The 15,717-nt window shown below is 36.2% G+C and overlaps 1 protein-coding gene across 3 annotated transcripts in view; it reads left to right on the plus strand.

The window, feature by feature from the left end:
* Positions 1-15,717, plus strand: part of MTX2 (metaxin 2) — a 67,279-nt gene that overhangs the window by 38,193 nt on the left and 13,369 nt on the right. For all 3 annotated transcript variants that reach the window (XM_045295882.1, XM_045295881.1, XM_045295886.1), the window contains 2 exons: positions 10,293-10,365; positions 14,135-14,211. In XM_045295882.1, coding sequence (XP_045151817.1) covers positions 10,293-10,365; positions 14,135-14,211 — 150 coding nt within the window. The remainder of the gene's footprint in view (positions 1-10,292; positions 10,366-14,134; positions 14,212-15,717) is intronic.

Consider the following 15,717-nt stretch of genomic DNA (forward strand, 5'->3'; position numbering starts at 1 on the left):
ATGTATGGATTGTGATAAGAGTTGTATAAGCCCCCAATAAAATGGTTAAAAGAAAAGTAATTTCCTTTCCTTACTCACAAGCTTGAGTACCAATTCTGTGGTTGGTATTATGTTAGGTTCTTGGGTTGTAAGATTGATTCTTTCTGTGCATTTGACTTTTTGATAACTCTTTTACCTAATTTTGACACTTTGACCTTTTTATTTATAGGTAATTTTGAGATGAGAAGTTCATAGTTTTTTTATTGTTATTTTATTATTTTTGTTTCTTTCTATCTGGAATTGATTTTTTTCTACAGCTGTAAGATATTGATGAATGTACAATTGAATACGTGCTCCAGGAATAAGGAGCTCTGGTGATACCAGAGTTAAGCTCTAGGTATGAGTTTTCACGTGAGAGTCGTATTACTGAAAAAAAAAAAAGGAACACGAAAAAACTCACCAGTAGTCAGTTCTAACTCCTGGTTATTGCAAGAGTGTCAGAGTAGAGCTATGATGTATAGGGTTCTCAATAGCTACTATTTTGAAAGTTGACCCCCGAGGTACTTCTGAGTGGGCTTGAACACCCAGCCTTTTCGTTAGCAGCTGAGTGCTAACCATTTGCACCATCCAGAGACTCCAGAGTTGTATTAAGAAAGGTCCTATTTTCTGATGTGATCCATATTTGTGTATGTTCTCAAATAGCATTTCATGTTTTTGGTAGCAAATTTACTTTATTTAAAGCTTTTTATTCTTAATGAATTGTGATTTCTGCACAGCTAATTATTTTCTTTAGGTTAAATTTCTATTACTGTTTTCTTAAACAATATCTGTTTCTTGATAGTGATTAAAAAAAAAATATCTCTGATATACCAGGAGTTAGATTTAACATTTTAAAAGCAGTAATCTTTGGGTCTATAAAATAACAAATCTTCGTTTAGTTCCATAAAAATAATGAATGCTAATCTTCATCGAGCTCACTCATTTCCTGTGAATTAGGGATGCTTGTGCTCATTACTATGAGAAAGGCAGGTTTAGAAGCCAGTGGAGTGGGAAATGGAACTGAAAAACAAGAGTGTGTCAGGAACCTTGACCCCATGTAACTTGAAGGGATGCGCTGTACTAGTAGAACCTTAGCTGTTTCCTTGACATTCTGTTCTCATTTGAAAGTTACCATTTTCTAGCATTTAAGCTGTTAGTTTTATATTCTAATCAAAATAGTTGCAGTGCTATTTTTAATAACTATTTTGAATCATACATAAATTTGTACAGGTTGAATCAATGCACTGTTCTTGTTTTTTCAGACACTTAGCCTTACTTTATTTTACATGTAAATTAAAAAATATTTTATTTCTCTAATAAAACAGTTAAAAAAAATCGAGATGCTTGCTATTACCGATATGATAAGAAGCAGAAATAATTACCAAAGAAAAAGTTTAGAATCTCTATGGAATATTGCAGTAGCCATAATCCTCAGAGATGGTTTCTAGAATTTCTCTAATTTAAAGTTTTTTCCCTTTTAAAATATTAATTGTATCTACTGACATCCACTGTAGTGTTTCAGTTGCCTTCTCTCCCTTTTGATTTACCTAGTTATCTGTTTTTTTGTTAAATTCATATTCCATGTGTACATTAATTAGCATGTCAAGGTTGTTTTTGGATGAGTGACTCAGTATATTATGAATGTATTCTTTTTATAATAATTTTCTATTGGGTAAAGAAATTCCTTTATTCATTTCTCTCTCATACTGTGACAGAACTGTAAAGCTATCTCCTTCACAATGGTTAGACACATCAGGCAATTTATCAGTTGCTTAATTTTTAAAATTTTCTTGAACATACCACCTTTTCCTTTAATTGGAATGGTTCATTCTTGGTTGGCTGCGTAGCTGCCTTTTTTAGATCATATGTATGCATGTATTTATATATGTATATATTTATTTTGGTGAAGCACATTCTTTATTAGCTTCATGAGAAAGCATAAACTCTGAAGTCACATTATCTAGGAATAGATATCTGCTCTATTATATCATACCTAGATATCTTTTTTAAAAAGCATTTTATTGGGCACTTACAACTCTTATCACAATCCATTGTGTTAAGCACATTTGTACATTTGTTGCCATCATCATTCTCAAAACATTTGCTTTCTATCTGAGCCCTTGGTATCAGCTCCTCATTTTTAACCCTCCCTCCCTGCCCCACTCCCTCATGAACCCTTCATAATTCATAAATTATTATTATTTTGTCATGTCTTACACTGTCTGACATCTCCTTTCACCCACTTTTCTGTTGTCTGTCTTCCAGGGAAGGGGTTATTTGTAGATCCTTGTAATCAGTTCCCCCTTTCTACCCCACCTTCCCTCCACCCTCCCGGTATCGCCACTCTCAACCCTGGTCCTGATGGGCTCATCTGTCCTGGGTTCCGTGGGTTTCCAGTTACTAACTGCACCAGTGTACATCCTCTCATACCTAGATATTGTAATTAGAATTTTAACTTCTGTCCATAAGATCCAGCAGTGCCTCTTCTGAGTGTATACCCCAAAGCAGGAAGAGGCATAGCATAAACAGATGTGCACAGCCACCTTCATAGCAGCACTGCTCACAGTAGCAAGAAGATGGGAACCTTCTAAACCACCCTCAGTAGAGGAAGGTTAAAGAAACTTTTGGACACACACACACGAGGGCAGTATGCATTGCTCAAAACACTGATAGAACCGTGAAGCACCTCATGGTGTGGATGGACCTGGAGAGCATTGTACTGCTCAGTGTTAGTGAGTCAGGGCAGATACTGTATGAAACTACTATTATAAGGGGAAAAAACAGAAACGAGACAAAGCCTCTTATACCTAAGGGACCCGCCTTTGAAAGTTATCGAGGAGGCAAGGAGAGGGCGGCAGAGGAGGGAGGATGAAGCAGTAGGCCAGTGGGCTGGCAGATGTTAACTCGAGTGAAGAGGGAGATAGTAATCCACAAGGGCAGGGTACATTATTGGGGAGTTTGATAAATAGTTTAAAATGCTTAATACAAAATGCTAAGATGACATGTAAAACCCTTACCCAATTTACACAAGGAATTTGTGTTTTTTTTAAAACAAACTTATCAAGTGGATGAAAAAAAAGTTTACTTGTACTGATGTCATGGTGTAAAATGAGGAAGTATAAGACACATAGGAAGTACTTAGTAAATATTAACCATTAGTATATATTTTTGAAGTTGTCTTCTGTACTATATTTTCTCCGTTCCTTCAGAATTCCTTTTTCTGTGATTTGTTTTATGATAGAAGCTTTTGTCAAATTTCCATTGGTCTCTGCTAACTGGCTTTATTTAGGAATGAGATAATGAAAACTGATGGCTTTTGACTTGTGCACTTTGTAGACACAATGAGTGTTGCTCCACCTCCCCAATTAAGCCAGCAGTCAACGTTTGTGTGTCTTTTCTTTCAGAGAGATCTCCTGGAGGAGTGCAATTTGGTGGCCAATATTTGGTTGCTGATAGGCGTGGGTGGGGGCTGTAGGCTGTTTCTTCAGTGTGTACACTTTCCCTGACTTTTCCTGTTTTAGTGTGGTGTCTTCTGTTTCCAGTGTCCCCTGTCTTGGGGACCTAAGTCAGAAGCCTGGTTTGGGTTCCCTCTGGAATCAACCTGTCTTCTGCCAGCTTCAAGGAGCCAGAGTTATCTGGTGCTTACATAGGCTTTCATCTGTTCCTTATGTTTTCAGTTAGCTCTCACCCCATCTGTAGTACTTGGTTTTCCTAGTTTTGTGGGCTACGACTAGCAGCTAACCACAGTGTCATCAGTTCAAACTCAGCAGTTGCGCCTTGGGAGAAAGATGAGTCTGTCTGATCCTGTAAAGATGTTCAAAGTCCAAAACTCTACTCTGTCCCGTCAGATTGCTGAGTCAGAATTGACTTGGTGGGAATGAATTCAGTTCAGATCTGACCCTTTCCATAGCACTTACGTTTTTGATACTGCGCTTTGCTATTGCCCATTCTCCCATTCTGTGCTTTCCTGAATTTAAACCTTTTCCTATTTTTTCACTATTATTTTAGTTCTCTATGAGAAGTTGCAAAGAAAATATATAAGTTCAGTTTTTGAGGCTCATATAGTTATTGATATCTGTAATTGCTTTTTGAAATTTTGAAAAAATTGTTTTTGAGAAATAAAAAATATCCTAATACCCTGCCACTTCAGAATGTTGAAATTTCATCAAACCTATTAAATCACTGTAACGTACAAGTCAAATGTGTGTAGTTTTATTCTCTATATATATTCCAACTGACTGGAAGATTTCTATGCCATTCCAAAGAAAGAAGACACAGTAGAATGAAGAAATTATTAAATAATATCACAAATACAACATGGAATATTGATTTGTAGGGTATGTAAATTGTACATCAGTAAAATGGTTTAAAATTATGCAAGTAAAGTTTTGTTGAGAATAATTTAAAAATGGTTGCAGCGAGCAGTACATTGACAGGGAATTGCCAGGAAGTCAAGCTGGATCCCTAAGAGGCCAGGAGCCCTCTCCATCACTGCTCATGTCCTGTGGCTCTTGCCGGAAAACAGACACTAAAAAAGACGTTTCGCTTGTGTTTTATTGACCATGCAAAGCAATCGACTGTGCAGCTCCTAACAAATTATGGATAACATTGCAAGAAATGGGAGTTCCAAAACACTTGATTGCTCTCATGCACGGCTTGGAATACTATGTGGAATAGTGGATATGTTGGGCTGCTAACTGTAAGGTCAGCAGCGATTCCAGCAGTTTCACCACTAGAAAAATATGACACTTTACAAAGATTTACAACTTTTCTGTCCTATAGACTTGCTTGAGTTAGAATCAACTAGATGGAAATGGGGTGTTTTTTTTTTTAATGGTTTAAAACCTGTAAGGGTGTGCATCATGGTTGTATTCTTTCAACATACTTATTTAATTTGTGTGGTGAGCCAATAATATGAAAAGCTGATCTGTGTAAGGGGCTTTAATGTGTATGCAGAAATTTAATTACCTCCTACTTTCATTTCCCCCCACAAACTTATTAAAGGTCCTTTACCTGATGACTATGAATAAATCAGGATTTAAGGAAGATTAGCACCCTGTAATACATAGATGATCCAACCTGGCTTGCTGAAAATGAAGAGGACTTGCAACACTTAACTGATGAAAATTGAAGACTACAGCTTTCAGTATGGATTCCAACTCAACATAAAACAAAAATTCTCACAACTGGACCAATAAGCAATATGATATATGGAGAAGATACTAAAATTATTTTGCTTGAGTCCACAAGCCACGCTCATAGAAAAGTAGCAGTCAGAAATCAAATGATGTATTTGCATTAGGTTAATCTGCACAAGACCTGTTTTAAGTTTTCTAAAGCAACAATGTTACTCTGAGGATAAAGCTATGACTGACCCATGCCCTGGTATTTTCAGTTGCCTCATAGCCATGTGAAAGCTAGACAATGCCTACGGAAGACTGAGTGAGGACTGATGCCTTTGACTCATGGCGTTGACCAAGAATGGAGTGCCAGAAGAGCAAGCAAATCTACACTGGAAGAAGTACGGCTAGCACTCTTCTGAGAAGCAAGAGCAATGCAACTTCATTTCGAGTACTTTGGTGTGTTATCAGAAGGATTAGTCCCTGGAGAAGGACTTCCTGCTTGGTAAAGTAGAGAGAGGATCGGTGAAAAGAAAGCCCTCAACAGTTGACATGGTGACTGCCACCAAAAGGGCTCAAAGAGACCACAGTTGTGAAGGTGGCACAGGACCGGGCAGTGCTTCGGGTTGTTGCACAGAGGGTTGCTATGAATTGGGATTGACCCAATGACACCCGACGACAACATGGTTTTCATTTATTTGCTTTTTAGTTCTTCATGTTCCTGTGTTAATAAATTTGCCTGATCATTTTCACAATTAGAGTTGCTCAGGAAGTGAATAAAACCAACATTCTCTCTGAATTGGAAATACTTTGGAGTCTAATGCTTCACCATTGTCAAAACTTGATTGACCACTTACAGGGTATTGTGTGACTACTGTACTATTTTACAGGTTATTTTATAGTAGTTTCCCTAAGCTGGGATGATGACTGTCTTGCTTGCAAAGATAAGTAGTGATTAACACCGTTATAGACCCACACTGTCCACTAGAACATTCTTAACAATGGAGCTGTTCTATATCTATGCTACTACATGCAGTAGCCGCTAGTCACACACAGCTGTGGAGGACTTGAAATATGGCTAGTGTTACTGAATAAAACTTTATTTAACTTTTATTAGTGTTAGCTACTGATTACCACATTGGCAATAGTTATATAGAATATTATTCTGACAGAATTTGATAAGTTTTTAATTAAAATTATGTTGTGTTATCAGCCACTTAAATTAGTTTGGAATGAGTTGTCTGCTTGAGGAACAGGAATTAGGCGAGTTCTGAGTCATTATTAGGATCAGAAAATGGTTTTCTTTGTTTTTGTTTTTTATATAAGAATAAAAATATGGTTGCGATCTCAGAACTGATATGTTTGATAACCAAACTCCCTGCCTTTAATCAATTCCAACTCATGGCAGCCCTAAAGGACAGGCTAGAACTGCCTCTGGGGTTTCTGAGACTGTAATTACTTTTCAGAGCAGCTTCATTTTCCTCTTGCTGAGTGGCTGGTGGCTTTGAACTGCTGACCTTGCGGTTAGCACCCCAACACTGTAACCCCTACACCACCAGGAGCCCTAGGTTAGTCTTTATGCCTGTGGTGGAGTGGTTTCTGGTTGGTCTGCTAACCACAAGGTCAGCAGCTTGAAACCACCAGCTGCCTTGGGGGAGAAAGATATGACTTTCTACTCCTGTGAACAGTTAGCAGTCTTGGAAACTCATAGGGACAGACAGCTCTACTCTTTTCTGTAGAGTTGCTATGAGTTGGAATTGACTCGATGGCAGTGAGTTCAATTTGGTTGTAAAACTTATTATTTTCAGTTCCGAGATAGCAACCATGGTGTTGCAATGTTGGAAGGGCACACACTGCTTCTGCACAGTGGCATCTTCCCAATACTTGGTGGCTTTCCAGATCTGCAGAGTTTTGGTGGCCTGGTGGCCTTTAAATGGACCCAAAGAGCGAATCCTCTTGATCGGCTCAGGCTGGTTTCCTTTCATCTTTTTGGTGCTTCCTGCATCATTCAATATTTAAACCATAGAATCCTTCAATATCGCCACTCACGGCTTGAATGCGTGAGGTTTTCTTCAGTGATGTCAGCTTCAGGTATGCTTAGCATTGTCCTTCCCTTTGTTTTTCTGCCTTCAGGTCTTTGCACATTTCATTTTCAAACTGTACTTCGCCTTCTTGAGCTATCTCTGGCGTTTTCTCTCCAGTTGCATTTGCTTTAACTACTCTGTATTTAAGAACAGATGTCAAGAGTCTCTTTTGATAGTCACTTTGGTCTTTCCTTTTTCCCCCTGTCCTTTTAGTAACCTTTTGCTTTCTTCATGTAAGATATTCTTTTTTAAAAATGTCTCATGTAAGATATTCTTGATGTAATTTCGCAGCTCCTCTGGTCTCTAGTCATCAGTGTTCAGTGCATCAAATCTGTTTTTAAGATGGCCTTAAATTCAGGTGGTTGTACACACAGTCGTATTTTGGCTCTTGTGGACTTGTTTTTAATTTTCTTCTGCTTCAATTTGAAGTAACTTAGCAATAGTCAGCATGTGGTCTTGTGGTGCTTTCTGTGTATTCCATCTGATGAGGTCCACATGCATATAGTCATTGATTTTGTTGTTGAGATAAGGCATTTGCAAGGAATAACTGTTGGTCTTGCAGAATTCCATCAGGTGATATTTTACAATCTTTCCCTTGTATTTCCAAATTTCAGTCTAGTCACCAGTATTACCAATGCATCTTGATTACATGTTAGACCAATTTTTGATTGAAAAGTTTCAGAATTCTTCAATTGGCTTTATTGGTAGATGCATAAATTTGAATGAGCCCTATTAAATGGTCTCCTTGTAGGTGTAACAGGGAGTACTGGTGGTATAGTGGATAACAAGTTCGGCAGCTAGCTACTTGGTCAGCAGTTCTAAACCACTAATCGTCTCAAGGTAGAAAGATGAGGCTTTCTACTCCTGTCAAGAGTACAGTATCAGCAATTCACAGGATTGCTATGCGTCAGAAATAACTGAGTTCTTTGAAATATGTCCAATAGGCAGGTCCTTATTAGTGGCACTAGGGCCATGGAGGAGAGGGATGATGGAGTGGGAGTTATTGTTGAAGGAAAACTGAGTTTCTTTTAGGAGATGGTGTAAACATTTTGGGAATGTATAGTGACGAGAGTATCACAATATGGTGAATGTACTTAGTGTCACTGAATGGTGCATTTCAAATGATTAAGATTGCAAACTTTTCGCTATATTGACATCTGGGTTTTTGTGACTCGGTGATCATCATGGGCCTAGGCTGCTTTCTTCTTGTTGCTCTACCATTGAGAATACCGACTTTCTGCTTGAGGGTTCAGTTGGACTGCCGCAGCTGTCATCCTTTCCACATTCTACTCAGCAGGAGAAAAGGGAGGAGTGTAACTCCCTTATTGCAAGAAGCTTCCCAGAAGATGTCCGGAATTTTGAGTGAATTAACCAGAATTTTGACCTTGGCCATACCCCAAAATGAAGTTTTTAACTTCAGGCAGTCATGTGCTCAGCCATAATTTATAAGTTCTACCACAGCAAAGAAAGAGAGAATAAGGGGTAAGGGCTGGATAACTAAGTCACAATAAACTCTTAGGTACTATTGTTGGTCCAGCCCATGAACAGTATGGAAGGCCAATTAGAAGTACTCTACTCTCTTATCCTGGCTGTGGCCATGGGAATGAGGAAGATTGGAAGGGGAACAAAGTTTGAACAAAATAAATCGTAAGCAAATCTTTGACTTTCTACGTGGTTACATTCACTTGGGTAGATCAGTTACGTGTTCCAAAGTTCATAGAGCAGTTTGAGGATCCAGAGGGATCAGATTCATGTGCAGTTTATCTTACAGGAAAGCATTTCTGATAGATTAGAGTTTTGGGAAGACAAGTTTGATGAAGAAAATTCACAGATTTTTTGGTAAATGGAGTTCTTTGTACAAGATATCGATCACTGCTTAATACTCTTAGAATTTAACCTCTATTGTCAGAATTGATTTCCAATCTAGAACTGAGGAAATGATTGTACTTAGCCTCCCCATGGCAAGTCATGGGTCTGTTGGGTCAGAGTAGGTATCTTACAATATGATCTTAATATTTTAATGGTCTTAGAATACGATAAGTAATATTCTTATTAATACATTAATTTATCTTAATTTATATTTGACACATAATAGTTTTTTCACTTTCAAAATAGGTAGAAGTGTTGTGTTCTCATTTGTACACAATTAAAACCACTGTAGCCTAGAACCTCCTCAGTTGAATATGTTTGTAGAAAGAAGATATGTAGATCTTGTGAGCCTAGCAAATGATTTAGCCAAGTGGTACTGGCAGAAAGAACAAGGTGAGTAAGCTTTGAGCATATGAAAAATAGAAGAAAGGACTAGGCAGAAGGTTTATGGGCTAGACACAGAGTTCATTGGTAGCTTAGAAATATTTACAAGTGAATTAGTATGATTTATATTATAATGTGGATATTTTTCATTTTCATAAAAAACCCTCAAAAGCATAATTAATAAAAACAACATAAAACAACCAACTATTTAACATTCTATGGTTTGGATTTATCACAGATGATTTTACCTATTCTCTTATTGGATATTTAAGTTGCTTATAAAATAATAAAACTGGATTAGCATAGAAGTGACAGTTCAGGATTTTGAGTAATTATTAGGTTGGCAAGAACATTGAAGTAGCAGAATAATGTTTGAGAGTTTTTTCCTTAATAAGAGGGGAAAAAAGTGATCCTGGAAAGAGTGGTGGGATTAAACAACAGCTTTTAAAATGTGGATTCAGTTATCTGTCAGATACACCGAAAGCAGCATGCAGTGTTGCTACCTAATACAATAATTAGTTTTACCAACTAATATGGGAAAAAGAAGTGTGGATAATTTGCATTTTCTTTCTTAAATGTAAATAAATGCTTTACATTTTAATAATCTACTTGTGTCTAAGTCATAATAAGTTTTAGTACTGACATGGCATTTTGTGTTTAGAAAACAAATCCTTACTTTAGGTTGGCTTACCTTTGTGAGTGTTACTGTCAGTGTATTACTGGGTACTGTTTCAACGCTTCAGTGTAGAAAAGGGAAACGTGGTGTTGAAATGTACAGGTGCTTTCACTAGATTTACTGTAATTCTCTTGTTCACAGGCCTTTTTGCAAATGTGTAACCTGCCTATCAAAGTGGTTTGTAGGTCAAATGCAGAATACATGTCTCCCTCTGGTAAGTGATGTTTTCCTTTGTTATAATTCTGCATTTATAAATTTAGTGACAGCCCATTTTATACCAACGTACTAAAAATGCCTATTTTTTTTACCCTTTGAGGAATTTTCCTTTGGTTTTATGAGATATCAATTGCAGACTTGACATTTTGGAGATGGCTGTGTCTAATCCTTTCAACTCTGTAGTCAGAGATAGTTTTTGAGATATCATAGGAATTTTTAAAATAGTAAATATTAAGAAAAGGTATGAACTCTGATTTCCCCAGTCTTTGTTATAGGACTGTTTAGAAATAAAAGTTAATATTAATGAATTATTCTGTTACATTGCATATTATAATATATGAAGATACATTTATTTTAATATTAATCCACTTATTAATCATAGTACTCATTATTCATCACATTTCTATAAATTGCTTGAGAGATTATAGAATAATTAAATTAGCTTGTATAGACTTGAGTTAAAATCACAACTGCAAGTTTTGTTCCTACCTTTTCCCTAATACTTTATTTTAATGGGTTTTAAGATAATTCTTTAAAAAAAAAAAAAGGTAATTCTTTTAAAAGTTTCAGCTTATCTGCTGTTTTTAGTAGTCAGTGTTAACTTTTCTTCAATGTTATGTGTTAGCAGATTAAAGTACCATTCACAATAAATATGATTAAAATAATTTTAGCATAAAAATGTACCCCAAAGATGTTTTAGAAATATTAAATATAATTGAAATGAATTATTGTTATTATGGCTTTGATAGAGCAGTAATAACACATAGGCCCATTTCTTTATTAGTAACTGTTGAATACAATCATTTGGTATAAAGTGTTGCTTTACTTCTTTGGGAGCTGTCTGCTCTTTGTAGTTAAACATTTTTAATGTCTGTGAAAACATGCTCCCTCCAGGGGGGCTTAAAAAAGTTTGTGGAAAAATAGAATGAAAAGATAATGGCATATATGTGAATAATCATTTCCATAAAAGAATTTCTAGATTAGCAATATTTTAGCTTTTTGTAGATCAGTCACATAGTGACTCAATGTATGCATACATTTTTGTAGGTTAGTTACAGAGTGAGTCAGCGTAAACCTACATTTCTATAACTTTTACCGAATCCTGGTCATATGAATTCTATTGCTTCCTGTCCATCTTTTTTCTCTATATCGTCATATGATAATGAGTTTATGTATCTACATATACAAAGTCCATTGGCTAATACTAAAGTTAAAATCTGTTTCCTAAAGTGACTATACTGCACTGCTTTTTTTAGACCCCATGAAAGACAAATATAAATATTGCAGAGACATATATGTACAGTCATAGGAGTTCCCTATATGTACTGTATATACTTGTGTATAAGTGAGTTTTTTCAGCAAATTTTTAATGCAGTCTTTGTGGTAAAATTAGGTGCCTCGGCTGATATTCAGCTTATACTCGAGTATATACAGTAGCTGAAAAGGCATGTTCTAATACAGTGGTTCTCAACCTTCCTAATGCTGCGACCCTTTAATACAGTTCCTCATGCTGTGGTGACACCCCCCCCAACCATAAACATATTTTCGTTGCTACTTCATAACTGTAATTTTGCTACTGTTATGAATCGGGTGACCCTTGTGAAAGGGTCATTAGACCCCCCAAAGGGGACGCAACCCACAGGTTGAGAACCACTGTTCTAGTACCATATCTAAATTTTTTCATTTTGAAATTACCATAGCCTTTCATCATAATTTTGCTTATTTGCTTATTTGACAGATTATTAAAGCAGAGAAGAGCATGCAATAGTCAAAAACCTCTTGGCTAAGACTAAGGGTAATTTCACCATGACCTTTTGTGGTTTTGTCACATATTAGCTGTTTCCTTGGGGTTTTCTCCCACTTTGTTTTTGGCTGAGTCGTAATGACTGCATCTGTAATATGAGGAGATAGGGTTCGTTGACGTCCAAGATCCCTTCTTTGAATTTTCAGAGTTTCTTGACAGCATGTTCTTGCTTTCTATAGAATGATCATTTTTAGAATGATCATTTTGCCTAAAATGAAAAAAAAAACAACGAGTCAAGTCTCCTCAGTTGTCGTTTAGGCTAAGGAAGAGTGAACTTTTATCAGTTCCAGAGAATAACTGTCTCGCTGGGCTCTTGCCTGGTTTTTAATGATTGGAATGATATAACATTCGCCTCATTTAGAGTCAGGTCTATGATAGAAAACACTATTATTTACCTCTGATTTGTTGCCTTCGTTTTCACATCTCTATATTTGGAGATGCACCCAACCCTCCAGCTTGCTTCCATCCAGTCACTTAGGATGCCCAGCGGCCACTCGGGTGACCCCTCTACTTAGAATCTGTGCTCCTCCGTCTCTGTAAGAAAGGGAAGGAAACGCACGCTTGTTTGGGGTACGCCAAGTGACCAAAAGCCCAAGCCCGAGTGCCACAGTCCATGTGCATTCAGAGTGACCCTCTACAAGGGGCTGTCAGACAGTTCATGGGAAGATTCTATTATTTTTTAATTCAGATTTTCCATGAATTTTTGGAGAACTCCTGTCGTTAGAAAATGAGAAATAGCCTAGAAAAGTCACATCTTCAAATAATCTTCAGGCTGGCTCATTCATGAAACACTCTCATTCTTACATCATTTTATCTCAGAGCCTAACAACTTATATTATTATTAGCAGTTACAAGATTTGTAAAGGGTAGAAGAAGGAATGCAGAATCCAGTGCTCTTACTTTGGTACCATGGACGTTCTTCTAAGTACATCTACTGAATTGTTACGTTCCAAAGGCCTGTCATCCCTTTGTAGTGCATGTCATCCCATGGAAGCCGAGCCGCTTTTGTTGGTGCTCTGCACCTCATCCATTAACCTCAGGTTGACTGTGTCAGAGAGGAGTGAATCTATTGAAAGAGGAGCAAGAGGAAGCCTGCTGTTCCTGTGAACTCCATTTGAACTAGGTCTGACAGCAGGCTTCATCCGCTGACTTTTGGGATGGTCCGTCTTGCTTTTTGGAGCCAATTTTGTTCACTTCATCTCTGATAATTTCATCAAACAGTAGTATGTATAAAATGAGGTGCTACTTTTTCAACATGGCATTTACTTAGAGAAACCAACCTTTATAAGTACAGTATATTACTTGTTCTTTGTGCATTGTATATTACTTGTTCCCATGTATGTTGAGGCTCTATTTTGTGTAACTAACACACAAGCTAGCATTAGCTTTCAAGAATTTTTAATTCTTTTAATTCCTGATATTTTTAACGTCCCAATATATCCTTAAAACAGTGACCCTGATGGACATGAGATCTTTAAAATTAGAAGGCAGAAACACAGAAGGTTCCTTAAATGTAGTTTAAAACAGATTTATTTATTGTACTCTGAAGAGAACACCCAGTTACATTTCTTTGAAATGTATCATTGGTCATGAATTACTGCCCGAGTTTAGAAATTGGGATGATTAGTACTTATTACTGTACAGTGATTTTTCTAGTGTTACCTCTGAAAAGGGAATATTGGATCTGTTAGGTATATCCAGGTGAAGAACTCAAGAAATTATTCTGATTGTTTAAAATTTTTAATTTATTCTTTTAACAAATTGAGAATTGTTATTAAATTTATAAATAGTAATGAGTATTTAAAAATTTGTAGACCTTACCAACATTTGACTACAATTTTAAAAAAGTTTAGCTTAATGAAATATCTGTATTAATAAAATTTATCCAGTTTTATGTTAATTTCCTTTTATTGGCACAGAATTTAATTTACTAAGTGTTTTCATGCATTTTTTCCCTCAACAGGTAAAGTGCCTTTTATTCATGTGGGAAATCAAGTCGTATCAGAACTTGGCCCAATAGTCCAATTTGTTAAAGCCAAGGTAATAAAAAAAAATACTAAATGGATTTGATTACAGTGACTCTTAAATAAACCATTCATCATTCTTTAGTATGTCTTAGCACTTACATTGATTTTAACCTAGTTTTATAAAGTGCCAATACAAACTACTGGAGAAATAATTCTAAAACATAAGTTGTCCACACACACCCCCCCCCCCATAATGTAAATAAATGGCAGCAAGAGATAGCTTGATTTTTCCAAAATGGTAGATACGTTTTAACTTATGCTTATGAGCATTTTTGTCTTAAATGAAAACTGTTAGATTGTTATAAACTGTCAGATTAATTATTTAAAAAATCAAAATGGATTATTTTTCATTATATCAGCTGCTCTCATTGGGATAGGAGTATATTGCAATCAATTGGGAAATGTTAAAAAACTAGAAAGGGATATAGGATATATTTAAAAGTTGAATGTGCCAGTCTATCCATTTAAATTATTCTACCTTTAATTTATTCCTTTTAGATTTTAATAGTTATTTAAGGGCAACTGCCATTAAAACTTTGGGAACTGTCACCTCTGAACTTTCTATATGCATATCTAGAAAATATAGATATACTATTAAGGAGCCCTGGTGACACTTTCGGTTCTGTGTTGTTGGACTGCTAATCAAAAGGTTCATGGTTCAAACCCACCAGCCATTCCATGGACAAAAGATGAGGCAGTCAGCCGTGGAGATTTCTAGTTTTGTGAACTCTGCAGTATTTCTGCTCTATCCGGTAGTGTTGCTATGAGTTAGACTCAGCAGCCCTGAAATTATTATATATTATTTCTCAACCTGCCTTTTAAAATCACCAACATGTGGGGGCTTCCAAAGTTTGTGGAAAATAGAATGAAAAGATGGTGGCATTTTCCCCTAGCAACTTATATACTTGGACATTTTCTACATTAATGGCGATAGCTATCTACCAACCTTTAGCATTGTTCTGTAGCAGTTTGTCGTATTGATGTGTTGTAATTTACTTCTCAAGCCTTCATCGATGGGCATTTAGGTTGTTGTCATTTTTGTTGTTGTTACTCTTATAAGGAGTACTAAGATAAATATTCTTAAACATAAATATTTGTACATTTGTGTGATTATCTCTTTTAGGATAACTTCCAGAGTGATATTGAGTGATATTACAATGTTATAATGTGTGCGCTTTGAACAACTTTCATCAGATTACCAGGTTGAACTAAAGGATATATGTTTTGTTTATCTACCACTTATTATACTATACCATTTGTTAATTGATGTTTAATTGATTCCAAAAGCTTCCCTGTACCTCTTTATTTTTAAAATCATTGGCCTCTTTATAAGCAATGCATGCACATATTTTAACATTTTAAAAAATTACAAAAAAGGTTACCATCAAATTTATTTTGACTAAAAGTGACCTTATGTAGGATTTCTGAGGCTGTGAATCTGTACAGGAACAAACAGCCGTGTCTGTGTGTCATGGAGTGGGTGGTAGTTTTGAACCATGACCTTAATTTAAGGTTAGCA

This window comes from Echinops telfairi, unplaced genomic scaffold, assembly GCF_000313985.2.
Source record: "Echinops telfairi isolate 266 unplaced genomic scaffold, ASM31398v2 ScPeMD7_3;HRSCAF=10, whole genome shotgun sequence".
Taxonomy (NCBI): Eukaryota; Metazoa; Chordata; class Mammalia; order Afrosoricida; family Tenrecidae; genus Echinops; species Echinops telfairi.